Source organism: Asparagus officinalis, chromosome 5 (assembly GCF_001876935.1).
Source record: "Asparagus officinalis chromosome 5, Aspof.V1, whole genome shotgun sequence".
Taxonomy (NCBI): domain Eukaryota; kingdom Viridiplantae; phylum Streptophyta; class Magnoliopsida; order Asparagales; family Asparagaceae; genus Asparagus; species Asparagus officinalis.
In genome coordinates, this window is record NC_033798.1 from 121,241,153 (window position 1) to 121,259,505 (window position 18,353).

An 18,353-nucleotide genomic window follows, 5' to 3' on the forward strand; every position below is an offset into this window, starting at 1 on the left:
TGTATAATTCAAACAATATTTCAGAAATATACATAATATAACATTAATTGTAACAACTAAATAAGAGTTAGATAATCTTTTCATTAAAAAAACTAAATTATACATGTATATGGACTTTAACAATTTCTGCAACAGTTAGGGACTAATCAGATTTTAGTCTATATATTCAGATTGAACTTAAAACAATTTTAAAATCAATTATAGGGGGCTAAAACTAAGTTAACAACAAATTTAATAAATTGTTGGACTCCAGAACAATTTCTGGATCAAACAGGGGTCTATAACTAATTTTACAGTAATTTATTAATACTAATGGCTTTAGAACAATTTCTGGATTTATCAGGGAGCTATAACTAATTTTTAGCATATTTGAGCACCTGATGGACTTCAAAACAGTTTCTGGGTCAATCAGGGGTCTTAGATTAATTTTATAATAAAATTCAAATCTAATAGAGTTCGGGTCAGGTTTTGTTTGCAGGTCAGACCTGTTATTATATATTCTATTCATAATAGGATTCGAGATTCGGGTTTAAAGTTGCATCGGGTCAAACCCGTTTAACGTGAAATCCAATTCTAAATGGGTTTTGGGTTTCAAATTAATACGGGTCAAACTTGTTAAGTTAAAAACTTATTTCTAATTGGTTTGGGTTTCAAAAACCTAATGACAATTTAAACCCAATTAGAAAAACTTCATCTTCTTCATGAATAAATTAGGGTTTGAGTTAGGGTTTTGGGGGCGACCGCTGCCCGTCACCAACCGGCGGTGAGGGCAAAATAATTTTTTTTTACAAATTCTTGAAGTCAGACCCATCATAAATCATCGCATAAACTCAAACTTTGATTTATATCAAAACACGAAATCCCTAATCATGAACTGATGAACACTAACTTGATGAACAGTAGTCCTGCATCGTGAACAGTAATCCCGAGGAGGAGTTACCCGATTTTACTAAATAAATATTTTAGTTTAATCTTATTAAACGATAAAACATCGTAAGATCAAAACATATTGTTCGATAATTTAATATAACATTCCAAAAATTATGATCAAATCATAATAGTTTAATCTAATTAAACATCAAGGATCAAATTCTAAACCCGCTCTGATACCAATAGTTGGAAACATGACATACAACAAGACGGAATATGCATATCGTAACTATTAACAAAATTAATCGAAAAAAAAACCCAGAAACGCTTGTCAAATTTCTTCAATACTTTGTTTCAAAATCAATCCGAAATAGTTTTCTCAAGAGAAAAAGCATCCAATTGAAATCCACCCGTCACCGAAGAGTAACACTGAGAGATAGGTCTCAAATTTTTTATTTCTTTATATTATCTTCATAAGATTTTCTAAGTCTTCATAAGACTACATATGAACCCTATATATTGGATTAGACTAGCCTTAGAAATTTTAATTTCAAGCAATTCATAATTGTTCAAAACTCTATCCATAACAATTAAAGATAGAATAGAATTATTCATAACAATTAAGAATAGAAATAGAATCGTATTGCATGTATACCTCTTCTAATGATATTAGTGAGACCAATTGGGTGCCATATTGAGAACCAATTATTAATTAAATTAATAATGTTAATTTAACATGTAAATCTCTATCTGACCAACTGTTCATAAAAGCTCTTCCATAATATGAGGTTAATTATTTATAAATAATATCTCACATTCAGTCCTATCTAGTATCATTTATTTTAGGCAATTATTTTGAGCAGGACAATTTACCTATTTGCTCATGCTTAAATTGCAATATCCATGAACATAAATAAAAATCATTTTGAAACATCAAAATATTAAGAAAGTAAGTTTTTTTTTAAAATATTTTTTAAAACCATCTGCGGGCAGGAACTTAATAACTTCATGGGAATGCATAATAAATTAACTCATCATAATGAGCATATTAGATTCTATCTAGATATTCATCATTTTCCTAAATGAAATTTAGCAACCCAACGTTTCAGGCTGTGTAGCGCTTCCTAAACAAGCTTAACTATCACATCAGAGTATACTAAATTATCAAATCGAAAATGACAATATCATCAAGTCAAAGAATGTAACAATTTAAATTCTCTATCTCTTGGGTGACTCGTCCTAAAAGATTCAAATACGGTCTAGTGCTACACACATCACAATATATGCTTATGATATACACCTAGGTACTCCATATTCCCGGTGGTTGAGACACACGACAATATCGCATGTGTCAGTGTCATGCATAATAATCTGGTATAATAAACTTATCATTTACTAGTTATAGGTTAAACACAAATTTAAGAAATTTTTAAGTTAGATCATATTTCCAAGCAAGTGACCATCACAGTGCATAATCTAATAAAAAATTTCCAATTATATATAACAATTATATAAATTATACCCAAATTATATGTGCAACAATTAAATCTATTAACATTACAATATATATATAACAATTATATAAATTATACCCAAATTATATGTGCAACAATTAAATCTATTAACATTACAATAATATTACATAATTTATTATACCCAAATTATATGTGCAACAATTAAATCTATTAACATTACAATAATATTACATAATTTGTATTGAATGTTCAAGGACATATTATTACTATTCCATCATTTCCCTCATGCTAGATAGGTTTCTTCTTTATTTATTCTATCAGTTCTACGTAATAGATATAGGTTTGGTGGTTCCATATCCTCCTGCATACTAAAGTTGTGACCCTTTTAGACTGATAGCAATGGAATTGTCCTCGTTCACTTGAGACATTGTGTTTTGTTTCTTCCTGGTACCAATTATTTTTTTCGTGATAATTTATTTAAACATTATCAATTACATGACATGATTTGTTTTCTTATACGTGATAGGTTGGCCCAGAATACGCTAGGTATTGTGGAATAGAAGCTTTAGAGCCTCTTGGCATCTACCTACCAGGTGATATAAATTACCCTGGTGGCTTACTCTTTGACCCTCTCGGCCTTTCTAAAGATCCAGTGGCCTTCGAAGATCTCAAAGTGAAGGAGATCAAGAATGGACGGTTGGCGATGGTTGCTTGGTTAGGTTTTTATCTTCAGGCAGCTCTAACTGGTAAAGGTCCTTTGCAGAACCTTATTGAACATGTATCAGACCCTTTTCACAATAATGTGATTTCCTTGATAATGTCGAGGTAATATTAGCTTTAAGTGGTAAGTTCTTTATCAGATACAAATTGATCAAAACAATCATCACAGATGTATTACTGTAGACTATTGTTCATAAAAAACATTTGACTGTATAGCCGTGATGTGTAAATTATAATCGATGTACTATTTTTGACAAAATTATATGTGCAAAAAGGCAGTTTTAGCGTGTTGGTTTTTGTATCACATCTTTATTCAGTTTCAGTTTAACGTTATATTTCTACTTATTTTCGTGAACTTACAATCTGAATGTAGTTCTTTATCGCATCTTTTAACAGAAAGAAATGTCCGTATTTTTATTCAATGTTTGTTCTCTTTCTTTTTTGGCTAATTGTCACTCTTATGATGAAGCTAAATCATACCCTACAACTTGGGCTGCTGCTTAATGTGCCTTTCTATCTTATCACTAATAGTACAGTAGAGGACAATTATTTGATGATTCATGATGTTGAAGAGGCAAAGCAACATCATAGGTGACATGACATATGGAGGTCGTATGATTTCTTACCTTAGGAGGAATAATTTGTTGAAGGTCAACACTGGTGGCATGCCTTTAAAGTCTTGGTTGATTATCTCATTCCTCTCTTAAAAGCAAAAAAGGATACATCAAAATAGCTTTCGAGTCGATGAGTGATTAAAGTTAAACCAACATACACTGATGAGATCATCTACGTTATCCTTTCCGTGTCTCTGTAAATAGACTATAATGATGCTGATGGCCTTTTTTGTTTGGCCAAGTATTCATAGGGGTTGAAAGATTGGATCATGTTTGATGTCTCATACTGTACCTAGCTTGTCTCTTTATTCTATTAAATGTCAAATTAATCCACATGGTTAGGTTTACTTGTAATGAACTCGTTTAGTCTTTCTCTAAGTGTTTACATCCTTTTCTATCCCTTGATATTTACTTCATCAATAACCCTTGGTGTCAGTGAATCTTCATAAATCTTGACTATGAACATGCTCTATGGCACTATTCCAAAGATATTTTCAAGACTTGTCTTTTGTTGTAAACAAGAAAATAGAGATTCATTTCTACTAGAGATGCTAGGGGTGGGCAAAAACCGAAACAAACCGGTTCAACCGAAAAAACCGCCCAAAAAAACGGATCGGTTAACCGAACCGAATTAAATGGATGAGAAGAAGTCTCTAAACCGCCCGAACCGAATTAAACCGGTCTGGATCCGGTTTGAACCCCTGAACCGCCCAAAAAAAACCGAACCGAATTTTTAAACAAAAAGTAGCTGCGAGCCTTGGGTGTGAAGAAAATTTATGGCTGAATGTTTAGCATTTAAGAATTGTGGGGTGGAGTTTATACTAACATATATTTGAGTACACTGATATAGTTAAGTGAGATTTCCGTAAATCAATACAAGATGTTGAGGTTGAAGGATAAATTTAGTGTTTTGGTCAAATTTCAGTGATAACATGAATACAGCTTACTGGTGCTGGATATCAAATTAACCTATAGTATAGGCTGTCAAGGATATAAGATAATTCTTGATGAGAAAAAGGCAGCTAAAAATTAACGAAAATCATCAAAAGGTGTGTGTGCCTGCCAAACATTGTTCTTTCTCTAAAAAAGGCTACATAATTACATGGTCCTCCTAGTGTATTAAGCTAGTTATATTCAGATCATACAATTTGATTAAGTGGCTTAGTACAGTTTTGATTGTTTCTTTTCAGTTTTGATTGCTTCTTTTCAGTTTTGGATATAACTAAAACTTACCCAGATTTTTGTGAAATGGAGTTAATTCGGTTCAAAACCGAAACCGAACCGAACCGAACCGAATTTTGGTTGGGCCGAATATTCGGATGAAGGGGGAAAAATCTGGATCTGGATGAGAGTTTTGAGAATCCGAAAAATTCGGATTGGATGCGGATTGGGCTTAAAACCGAACCGAACCGAATACGCCCAGCCCTAAGAGATGCCATATCTTCTGCAAAGATGTTTGATTCCATTATCTGTATGTGACTCACAAGCTCAAGCGTGCTCTCTTCTATTGTTTATGGCAAGCTTAGCTGGCAGAATTTAAGCCCCCTTATTTGGTGGAGCACAGTCACCATGCAACTTGTAATATTAATTAAAATATAAAATTCCCCTTTAAATAAAGGGTTAATTGCAAATACACTCCTTGTACTACGATGTTCTAGCCATTTATATCCCTAAACTATTCTATTAACACTTGGATACCATACTCGGGTGATATCTTTTTAGTGAATCTAAAGGCAACACATATAATTTAGCATCTATTGTTATGTGATTCTCATATGACATCTTAACATAAATAGGGAATTAATATTATCGTGAACTCGGACGGAATCAAATTTGTTGTATAAATGCTAATAAATTACCTTATAGGGTATATGGCTGTACCCTTGTAGCACAGAGGGTGCGTCTGCAATTAACCCTTGAATAAACAGCTTTGATACACTTGTGAATTGGAAAACAACTGTATCAATATACGAATCCTACTGGAGTGTAGTTTAAACAACCTTATCATGCACAAAAGAGAAAAAAAAATTAAAAATCAACAGTAGTGCTGTTTTTGCTGGAGATAAGATAATAGGGGAATTGAGTCCCACAGGGCAAAAGAGACCAACACACAATTTGAGGGTTGGCCCTGAAATCAGCCTAACTGCGAGCCCCATGTCACTAGGATCTGGCTCTCTGTTTACTTCATATATAATATAAGCACAAAGAGCATGAGCATGAATGGATGGAGCTAGCGTGCACTTCTCAAATGCATGTAGCATTATTGAATCATGTTTCCATGATCTCAGCAAGTTAATATGGAGCAAGTTGTTTGCGGTGGTTTTTTTGGCAAGCATTGCATGATCTATTTTTTGAACATAACGAAGGCGTTTTCAACTTAAAAAGTCATATGGGGGGAAAAAGGAGTATGTTTAATATTTACTTTTTCCCGTGTATTGCACTCATTCTTTCTAATATATTCTCATTCCTCCCTTTCTATGTATTAATATCATTGTACCTTTTTCCTCTCAATAAACTAAAAGATTCAAGACTTCTCTTAAAACTGAAAATAAAAATAACTAAGAGATCGCAAGTTTTAGATACGTGAAGGAGATTACACTCACAAGCAAATGCCCTTCTGTGGGTATCAACTGACAGTTTTTGCATCAAAGTAAATATACGAGAGCTTAAAAAAAATTCTTTTGAGCGGGGGATGATTAAATTTTTATCACATGTGATATATATGAGAGCAGGTTCACATGATATCTCATATATAGAAGTGAACATTGTAGACATATACATATGAGACAAAGTGGACATTAAATAAGATCATGGGTACTCCCCATCTTTTGATTGTATGGTTCTCAGAGAGTTGGTTATCCTCCTGTTCATAGTCTAGAATTTCTCATACTTCTACAAGCCATTTAATCAAAATATTTCAGAGTTGAAATTTCAATGCAAGTGATGAAGCAATTCAGAGGAAAGAAGGAAACAAACTATAGAACTTGCTTTTATTCCTTGCAAATATCTCCCCTTCAAAGTAATTAATAATAATATGACTTTCAAATTTGTATGAGAGATGGAGATAGAGAAAGAGACATCTCACTAAGTTATGTTAACACTGATTTGATTAGCATAATCTCCCTCTATCAAAATTGTCCTCTGTTTTTTATTATGTGGGAGAATAAAGAAAGAGGGAGCTCCATTAGCGGCCCTCCTACAATATTCACCGGGGTGGGGGGGGGGGGGGCGGCGCTTTCCTTTCTTGAGAGTTAGTTGCTTGCAGCAGTTCCTCAAGCAATCCTGTGAACACTACAGAAAGAAACAAAACTACCTCTTGTCTCTCTCTACTCTCCCAACTGAATTCCTCCCGTATATAAATAAATCCATTCTCTGCTCTCCTCTCTCTATCTCATTCTTTCTCTTTCTATCTCATGGCTTCAATAGTGCTCTTGCTCTCTGTTCTGATAGCAGGAATAAGCTTCTCTTCTTCATCTCAGGTGCTGGATAATTCTGAGTGTTTCTGCTTTATTTTTTATGGGTGTTTTCTTAATTGATTTAAATTTTATCTGGCTTTTTCTTTTTTAAGGTTTATATTGCTTATATGGGCAAGAAGAACAACCACCACCCTGATGAAGTCTCATTACAAAATCACCAACTTCTCTCTGTTATTCATGGTGGAAGGTCAATTCATGCCCAATCCAATCTTCTAACAACATTTTATTTAAACCTTTCTCACGATTTTTCTTATTTTTGTTCAATAGCATGGAGAAAGCAAAGGAATCCCATGTGTACAGCTACAGAAATGGCTTCAGAGGTTTTGCGGCAAAACTAACAGAAGTACAAGCCTCAGACTTAGCGGGTAACTCTCGTTTTAAAAATTAATCGATTTGGGGTTTTCAATTGTGTTCTCTCATTGCATTTTTGGATTAATAGGGATGCCCGGTGTTGTCTCGGTGTTCCCAAATAAAAGGAGGATATTGCATACTACACATTCATGGGATTTTATGGGTGTCAGCGGTCATGAGGAAATGGAGATCCCTGGGGTTTCTACAGAGAATCAGGGGAATGTCATCATTGGTTTCATTGATACAGGTGAGGGTAATTTTCTTAATAGAATCTTTTTTCCTTACTTTTTTTGGTTTTTTAACAGACTAGAAAACTTACTTAAGGAAGCTTCAGTCAAGTGTTGTGGATTTTTCTCACATGACATGTGGAAATTTGGATTTTGTCGAGTTTGTCTACTTGTAGCAGAGAGTTTTATGTTAGTTTCCCCGTTTCAAATATTTTTACCTTTTTCACAAAAAAATTCTACTAACCTTTCTATTATTATTCTGTGACATACACAGAAATTTTTATTTGCAATTTCTAATCTTGTAAAAGAATTGCTGGTTTCTTCTTAAGGACATAAGCAAATAGTTAAATGAAAATATAAATTCTTTTTAATTTTAGAGTTTCCTTTGCTCTTTTTGACGCAAAAATGTTACATGATTGGTCTAGATTCTTCTCCATGTATGATGGGACTCTGTTGCTCTCTATTCTAATGCATCTTTAATTTCTGATTTTATTGAATAAAATTGACAATTGCATTTGCCTTCCACATAAATATACAAAATGGCAACTTTCAAAGGTATTACTACTTCTCTTACCTAAATGTATTTCTGGCAACAAAAATGTTTCTGATTAATTCACATAAAATTTTAGGCTTTTTCTTGTGTCTCACCCAAGAATCAGTCCTTGTCGTTCCTAGCAATACTCCAACCTTCTCTTGATCTCTCAATTGCACCATGTACTATTTTTATAAGTTTCTGATAGAAATTCTTCTCAACGATTCTTATGCTCTCAGGAATTTGGCCAGAATCACCAAGTTTCAGCGACGCGGGAATGCCCTCAATACCTTCAAGATGGAAAGGCCAATGCCAAACTGGAGACTCATCCTCCAATTTTACCTGCAACAAGTAATTCTAACAACAACAAAAGCTTCTCTATCTCATAACCATCTCTTCTCAAAATCCGTCCCTTCTCATTTCTCACAGAAAAATAATCGGAGCAAGATACTACTTAAGTGGCTATGAAGCCGAGCAAAACACAAAGAAACCTGACAAGTTCGAGTCCCCAAGAGACAGCCAAGGGCATGGAAGCCACACTGCATCAACTGCCGCTGGCAGATTTGTAAATAACATGAACTACAACGGCTTAGGAGCCGGTGGAGCTCATGGAGGAGCTCCAATGGCAAGAATTGCAGTATACAAATCCTGTTGGGATTCTGGTTGCTATGATGCTGATATATTAGCAGCATTTGATGATGCTATTAAAGATGGCGTTGATATAATCTCGGTTTCTCTTGGTCCTGATTCTACTCAAGGGGATTACACTGATGATGCAATCTCTATAGGATCGTTTCACGCCAATGGCCATGGAATTCTTGTTGTTGCTTCTGCTGGAAATGTTGGAGGTGCAGGGACTGTTACTAATGTTGCTCCTTGGATTTTGACAGCCGGTGCGACCTCAACTGATAGAGAGTTTGCTTCTACTATAGATTTTGGCAATGGGACTACTTTCACTGTAAGTTGATCATCTTCATCATCATTGAAGTTAGGATTAATTACATTCCGGCATTCAGAGGTATGATGTAACACCGGTGAACCTAAAGTATACACACCTACACAGATAAGTCTGAGATTCATGATTATAATTATACAGGTGATCCTAGGATCTGATGATAGGTTAACGCCATCTTTTTTACTAGATTGGAGTTCTTGTTGGATGTTGGTTAAGCTTATGTTTAGTTTAGGTTTATAGCAAAGTTTATTGACTAAAGTTCTATTGTTATAAACTTAACTCTGACCTTAACCCTAATAGTCAATAATCTTCGCTCTAACCCTAAAAGTCTAACTTGACCAACATTCAACAAGGACTTCAAATCATCAACAGAAAAATAAAAATAAAAGTAATGGTTTTCCCCGCCGTCAAACTCCAAGGTGGCCAGTGTAATTACAATCAGCAATCTCAGGATTACGTATGTAGATACGCAGATTACCCAGCCACCCATGTGACTACATCATATCATATCATTGGATGCCAGATTAATTTTATGTTCTAGTCTTCTCTTAAAAAATTGGGCAGTGGTATAATCAAAATTTTAGGGGGAAAGCCTGAACACGATTAAGATGAATGAACCAGTTAGAACAATTCTCGCATCACAAGCAAAAGCAGGATACTTCACTCCTGATCAAGCAAGGTAAATGAGATGAAAGATGTACACATTATGACATTTTACAGTCAGAAGACTGATTTTTTTCCCCCTTCATTTTTGATGTAGTTATTGTTTGGATAGCTCATTGAGTGCAACAAAGGCAAGGGGGAAAATTCTTGTGTGCAACAACTCTGGTACTGATTCTGGATCAATGAAGGAAAAAGCCGTGATCGTGAAGAAGGCAGGGGGAGTTGGAATGATTCTTATAGACGAAACCGAGAAACGCCTTGCTCTACCCTTTGATATACCCGGGGCAACTGTGGGAAAAGAAACTGGTGACAAAATATCTTCCTATCTTAACTCCACAAGGTCTATTTTTTTGCCTCTGATACTTTGTTTTAATTAAAGCTTAAATTTTGGGGTAAATCTCACAAATCCCCCTAAAGTTTAGCCGATATTGAGGTAACCCCCCTACGCCTTAAAAATTGTCATTGAACACCCACTAAGTCTTATCAGATTAACCCTATAGCGACATTGTTAGATCCGAATGTCCACGTGAAAATCACATGCGTCCAAATGACTAAAATGACCCTGATTGAAATTAAAAAAAGTCATTTCCTTGCCCTTTTTAATAATTTTAAAAGGTAAGTTTCACGAAACCTCCTTAGTGGCGTGGAATTTCGAGTGCTAGTTTAATTTAATTTAATTTAATTTAAAAATTGGAGTGCTAGTTTTGAAAGGGTATTTTGGTTATTTTACCATTTCACCAAACAGCGTTAGGGGGGTTTGTTGAAAAAAAAAATTAAAAATTTTTGGGGGCCAAACCTAAGGGGTGTTTTGTGACATTTACGCAAAATATTTACATATTTTACAAATTTGAGACGGGCAATTTCAGGGGAGCAACATCCGTCATTTCACCTGCGACGACGATAACAGGATCAAGACCAGCCCCTTGGGTGGCATCATTCTCTTCCAGAGGTCCAAATTTATGGTCACCGGCGATCTTGAAGGTGAGCAATGAATCAATGAATTGTAGTTAGCACTCGGGTTCAAAAATAGTGGGCGTTGTTGATTGATTTTATTTGGTTTCGGTTTTAGCCCGACGTCGTGGCTCCTGGTTTGAATATATTGGCAGCTTGGACACCCGAAGATAGAGGAATGGAGTATAACATTGCCTCAGGAACCTCAATGTCCTGCCCTCATATTAGTGGACTTGCTGCCCTGATCAAAGCTGTTCAGCCTCATTGGTCTCCAGCTGCTATCAAATCTGCTATAATGACTACAGGTTTGAATGTTACAAGCTTGAGATTAGCCGCTAATAAGTCTTTAAATTTATACGTTTTCTTCAGGGTTAATTAATTGGACATACACCCCTGTTCATTTTGATATATCCGATACTCTGGGTTAAAGTTTGACAGATTTTTCCCTGGGTGAGATTAATGAGTCTGGTAGCAAGTTCAGAAGTGTGACACTACAGGGGGTCTATGTGCAATTAACCCTTTTCCTTATTAGATTTGATTGTTTTGCATGCGTATACTGCTGTTTATGATATGGTTTGTATATATTTAAAAAAAACACTTACTTTTGAGCTCAGTATTTAGTTTTTTTGTAGCTTGTAGTAGGAACCATGTATGATTTCTTAAACCTGATTGCACAAAGTTTTAAGTGCGTATTCAACTGTTGAATTCATGTAGAAAGAAGATGCTCACAAACATTCAAAACAACTGTTTTCCATTTATGTAACTTTCGTTAAACTTTGGAGATGCAGTTGTTTCGTTAAAATAGTATTGAAGAAACGTGATGTATTCTACTCACCGTTGTTCTGGGAATGATGAAAACAAGAATCGAGAACCTAACATTTGAAGAGAACTGCTGCATTTATCTTCGAATGTTCATACTCTGATTCTTTTCTGTGGTCTCTTATAGGAACGACCGTGTTCATTTATGCTACTTTTCCTATGCTTGAAGACATTCTGTTTTTATAGATACAGTTATTGCAGTAAACTCTCAAGAACTTAACATTTAAAGTTAACTACAGCAACTGTTCTGAACAAGAACGGCGAAATCATGACATCAGACCCTGGCGCCACACAAGCAAGCCCTTTCGACTACGGCTCAGGATTCCCCGACCCCACCAAATTCACAAACCCAGGTCTAATCTATGACACCCAAACACCAGACTACATCTCCTTCCTCTGTGGCCAGGGCTACGACGATGGTGATATCCAGGGAATCACGGGCAACAACAAAGCCACTTGCAACCAAAATCCAATGCCAGCTTCTTCTGATCTCAACTATCCATCCATCACAGTTTTTGATATGAATGCTAATTATTCTGTCGCTAGAACCGTGACTAATGTAGGAAAACCGAGAAGTTCGTATAGAGTCTCTGTATCACCGCCTGATGGAATTGAGGTCCATGTTGAGCCTAAGTATCTCTCTTTTAGGAGTTATGGCCAGAAGGCGAAATTTGCGGTGAATTTTAGGGTAGTTTCGTATTCGCGTGCGTTGGATTTTGTTTTCGGGTCTTTGAAATGGAAGGCTGTAGGAGATGTGCAGGTTGTAACTAGTGTTTTAGCTGTTAGGGTTCCAAAAGCTACTTCTGATCCGAAACTGATATGAGTTTTAGTATAGGTTGGTGCATTTTACTACAGTTTTATGTTTTATGTTGCAAGGATTAAAGGATGTTTTGTATAGACATTCAAATTTTATGTAAGATCATTTGTGCTATTTGGCCTACTGGGCTGTCTTCAGTATTCTGAGTCTCATGATTCTTTTTCCTTGTAAGTTTTCATTGTTTTAAAATTGGTAAAATATTCAGATAAACTATATATGGCTAAGAAATTTAGCAGTGATTTAATAGGAAAAATAATGTTGCCTGTTTTTTAAAGATTTCTAGACATTTTCCTTTAAAAAAAAGTTTTTTAGACATTTTATGTATAGATCTACCTAGATAGGAATAAAAATTACAATGGAAAATCAGTTCAAAATATCACTTGAAGGCACGAGCAGATCATGTGAAAATAAAACACGTTTTCTCCCTCGAGAGTGCAAGTTAAACTCCCTTTTTTTTAAGGGTATAAACTGAAGTGGTAAAGAAAAAAGCGTACATGTATCATATATGCATATATATATATACAGCACGTTGGCTGTATCATGGGCCAAGACTTCCTATGGGCCTTAATGCACACTGTATAGGTTCACTAAACTTTTGTCCATGTGTATTTGAACCCACAATTATAGGCTTTATAGCCAGGCCCAGTGCTGATTAATTTAACCGAAATATTACTTATTTGCAAATCATTTTAACATTTATCTAACCATTTTTTTAGTAACACTATTTATCATCAAAGGAAACTTCCTTTTATTCGCGATCTTAGGAATTATCCTCTAAGTAAAATACAATACATAAACGATAGTTGATTTTACAAGCTCTCGCATGAGACCCTTCATTTGTACACCTATCAACATGATTGTCTCTCATGTGATCATGTTACAATATTCTATGAACAATTTAATACCTACATAAACAATAGTAGGCAAGTGCATACTGAAGTATATGCGCATGTTGCAAACTCCCATAGTATTCTCCTGACATCATAAGATTGGTTTTGAAGTCTCGAACCATTTTTATCGTTCGAAAAAGCTTTGAAGATGCCAAAATCATGGAGGTTAATTTGGTGCTATAGCAGCAAGCTACATATTATACATTTATCGAATCATGATTAAATTTAGATTTCTGATTGATTTTATCAATGGATTTATTCCTTAGTAAGATATTTATTTGATGAAACTATCTTCGGGTAACAACTGATGCTCCGATTATTTGAATCTGCTTTATTTTTTCAAGCGAGCATAGATGATAATAATAATAATAATCATAATAATAATAATAATTAGTATTTGTATTATCTAATGTTCCGATAATACACGCTCTATTTTCATCTACGCCTCTAAATGGAGCAGATACAAATATTGTTATTATATTTTTTTTGTTAATTTATAAACTAGGAAGTAAATATATATTCATTTTACATGTTCATATATCATCCAATCATGAATTATATTCGGAACATTTGGATTAAAAAAATGTGATACCGTGTATTATTGATGGTGCGATATCAAGCCCAACCTAGGGTTAAGTAAGATTTTAAAAAAGGTGATACTATGTATCATTGATGGGGAGAAATCAAGTGCAATCTAAAGTTAAGTAATACTTAAAATGGAGGCTTCGTAACATGGCTACCAATATCGGTATCGGTTGTTATACACTAAACCTTAGTCAAGGTCCCGAAACATTCGAGCTTAAACAATGGATGAAGCCTCAGATAAAGGCTCGAAATGAACTTTAACCCTAAAAGCTTAAGCTATTAGGTATTGACCCACAATTTTATTTTAAGCTCATTAATCTTTGATGTAGGACTATGCTTATAAATGATTACTCAACAATTATTAGATCAATTTTGATTGAATATGAAAGGGAAAATAAATCAAATAAATCCCTGGATCAGTATCATTTAGAAATTAATGAGGCTCTAAGGCTTCATCCAAAGCTCTACCTCCATGTAATTTAAAATTCACACAGTTACATATGTTCTCGTAAATCCAAAATAGAAAGCTTATCTCCCTTTTAAAAAAAATGTATTGATGCGTACAATAGAGAATGTAGCTATACACCTTATAATATTATATAGAAACGCACCCTATGTTAATATGTAGCTACACACTCTGTACTATGCAGCCTTAGACATTTTTCTAGGTCAATATGCACTTTGTATTATGATACTTTGGATTCAAGGTTAAGTAAACTCTGTATTCTTTGCGTATAAAAACATGTAGAACAACGATGTGTGGGCTTTAAAATAAAGCGATATAGAATTTTGGTGTATAAGCAAAAGCCGATATTTTAAATGGGGTAAATATCAGAAAACCCACTTTAAGGTTGGACGGTTATCAGAAAACCCTCCATTAACTTTTAAAATATTATAAAATCTCTTTAAATATAGAGATTATCACAAAACCCTTTTTAACTATTAGATTTCATTAAAAAAAAACTCTTTAACTTTTTAGGATTTTATCAAAAAAAACCCTAAATTAGAGGGGTCTTCTAATAACCCCTAAACTTAAGAGCTTTTTTTTTTTTGGAAGTTTGGGCTTTGCCTCGTTTGTTCTTCAGATCCGCGTTGTAGCGGATCCCGTCAACGGACTCCATGGCTTTTGCGAATTATTTCGCAAGGCGTTGACGTTGCCTTTGGCGGTCTCTCTTCGAGAGAGTCACCACGCCCCCTGCGGCAGAAGGGTTACAAGATCCTAGTAAAGACATAGTAATAAAATTTCTTGGGCTATTTCAATTTTCCACAATTGTTAGATTACAAAAAATTATAGGCATTATCCTAAATAGCATACCGGAGGCGGAGATGAACATGGCACCGGTCACTTTGCGAATTTATTCATTTTCTTTTTGGTGTTTCTGTCTCTACAAAAAGAATTTTGTTATATTTTTATGGAATTTGTTATGGAAAATTTCCATATCCTACAATTTTTAAACAATAAGGCAGTAATTGAAGATGGTCTAATTAGTCTCAATATTTACTTGCTATTACGATTTTAAGTAATAAAATAAGGCTGCATGGAACACAAAAGTTTTCATAATAGTAAAAATCCTATATGGTCTCATCTTATTAATTGATATTGGATTATACAGTGAAAATTGACGTAATTGAACCATCTTCAATTACCACCTAAGAGAGAGCTTTTATCCATCTATCTTCATTATCAAACTCTTTAAAACAGCTCCCTCTCTCTCTCTTATTTCTTTGTTAAAGAAGATAAGATTAGACAACCTAAACTTTTGCCAATAGTAACATGGAAATAACTCCGATGATCTTTCTCACGTGTAAAACTTTTCCAAAATTGGCTAAGTATTAATACCTCTTGAGCGCGATAAGTAAAACTAACTCAAACTTAAACTAGAGATGGTAATGACATGTGAACCGCATCGACGTCAACCGCCGTACGCGGTGGACAGGGTCGCTGTCTCGTCTGCGTGGCGTGTGGCAGTTTCGTAATTAAACAAAACACGGAGGGCTTTAACGTACGTAGAAAAGTAAACACAAGGACGGGAGCAGGATAAGGCGGGCGACGCAAGCGCGATTCACGTGGCCGGCATCGCGTCCCACGTACGCCACCCACGAACCCGCTTTCAACGACACCACGTACGACACGTGTCATCCTTAGCGGAGCACCACAGCTGTTCCGCCCGCTACAGCTGATCCGGTAGGCGTGAGCTGGCGCGGGCCCCACAGAACAGCTTGGCTTTTGGGATAGACTATGGTACGGACTCGATACAGGCTGACAATAAACGGTTCGATTTTGAGAGCCGTGATTATTTTTTCCGTACATAATAAAAATTGAAAGAGAAAAGGGTTTCGCGATAGAAGGGAGCGGGAACAGCTGGCATCTTGGCGTTATCTCAAGATTCAGGAAGTTTAGGAAGAGTAGCTGGTTCCAATAGTACAGGAAAGCCAACGTCACGTGCACAATAATACGAATAATAAATTAAAAAATAATAATCGGGATTATAATAATAAGAGTGGCGCTACCGCCACACCCACACCTCCGGCCACACCTCCTCTCTTGCTACAGTGCAGAAGGTCCCACTTGAGAATTTATACAATAGGAACATATTGACGCATAGTCTAATGATTGTACTTCATGGTTCGAATCAGAAATAAGTTACTCAGCCTTCTCCTAAGTTAGGACGTGATTGATAATTTTAAAACATGATTAAATTTGGACTAGTTTTAACTTAACTAAACTAAAGTTGGTTCATGGGAGTTAGTCTAAAGGATAACTAGTTTTTAAACTAGAATTTGAACTAAATAAAACTAGTTCAATCTCGGTCCTGATATTGCCAAACTGAAAACTATAGATTTTTGGTCAAGATTGCACTCATTAAAACTAGTTTAGGGGAGTTGCCAAACACATCCTAAAATGCACTTCATAGATTTAGCTTTGAGCATTTTGGATAAGAGCGTCATATTTGTCGGCAAGCAAAGCCTAGAAATTCTCATATAATGAACTAGTGAACAATGGACTTTATTAAAGATACATGTTAAATGTTTTAATCATTACACAAAAACTTTGAATTTGTGTTGATGATCATATTTTTATATTTAACATATGCGCTGCAAGTTAAGCACCCATATTAATAGCCTGAAACTTGATCTCACACAGTGATATCAAATTTTAAAAACCTCATTTAAATTCGTGCTTGGTTGCCTTGAGTCATTGCTACGTCTCTTGAAATTTGTAAGACCCTCTTTTTTCCTTCTTCTTTTCTTTTTTTAATGAGTATTAGAACAAAATTTTATTTTAATATACAAGTATCTTACTCTTACTTATGTGTCCATAATCTTCTCCATAATCTTCTTAAATCGCGCACTACAGTAAAAATTATAAATTATGATACATTTTCATCTTTACTCGACAAATTTTTTGTATTGCACAAATAGAGCGCGACACATATTGAAAGTGAGGTTAGAGCATGTGTAAAGAGCGTCTTTCTACATATATAAGAATGTATTACAAAATTCACGACATATTGAAAGTACCCTAGAGGGGGGTGAATAGGGTAATTGCTAATATTATTAGATATTAATGCCAATTAAAATTAATTAACAAATATATCCTAACAAAAATGATATTCAATAAGATATATGTAAGGATATATATGCAAAGGGGGAAATAAATAAGAAACAATATAAACAAATAGTGGACACAAAGAGCAAACCAAACATAACAATATGATCACGGAGTTCGGACCTTCCGTCCTACGTCTCCGCTCTCCACTCCTGGGGAGAACTCCACTATCAACACACCCGGTTTGGAAATCGGAACTTCTCTACACACTCGGTTTTCTAGCTCACCGAAAACTCTACAAATCTCTCACAATGTACATACACAAACTACAATCTCAAGTGTTGGTCCTCACGTATCGCCTCCCTCAAGTGCTCGGCTTTACTACCTCTCTCTAGGCTTTACTACCGACGCCACTCCTCTTGGTATCGACTACGTCCTCACCACACACTCCTATTGGTGTAAATGTGTATTACAAGGTGAACTCTCACAATAAGGCTCAAATATAAGATTTGTTCTCTAACAATGAATGAGAACACTATGAAGCTCACTCTCACTAAATCATTCACCACAACCCAATAATATATTGTATGAATAATATTAAAAGCTTAATTGAGGTGTGAGTGATAAATGAGAACAATAAAATTCTAACTCAAATAAAACTAGCTAAGATATGAATATGAAAATCAAAATATAAATAAGCTAGATAAAAGAGTTAGAAATCTTCTCTATAAACACAAGGAGCTGTAGATAGATGATGAGGATGAATTCCTCAGTTGAAATCAAAAGTTTCCTCCTTGTGAAAACTCCCCTTTTGAAACAAACTTAAAAACAATGCTTAAACCCAAACTAAACTCTTTC

General features: G+C 35.0%; 1 protein-coding gene across 1 annotated transcript; it reads left to right on the forward strand.

Moving 5' to 3' along the window:
* LOC109840996 (subtilisin-like protease SBT5.4) lies at positions 6,965–12,607 on the forward strand. Its single transcript, XM_020409838.1, has 11 exons — positions 6,965–7,158; positions 7,248–7,342; positions 7,423–7,520; positions 7,595–7,753; positions 8,505–8,616; positions 8,695–9,223; positions 9,805–9,899; positions 9,981–10,223; positions 10,750–10,864; positions 10,953–11,139; positions 11,893–12,607. Exons 1-11 carry the CDS (start codon positions 7,093–7,095, stop codon positions 12,474–12,476), a joined length of 2,283 nt encoding a protein of 760 aa, XP_020265427.1. The 5' UTR covers positions 6,965–7,092; the 3' UTR covers positions 12,477–12,607.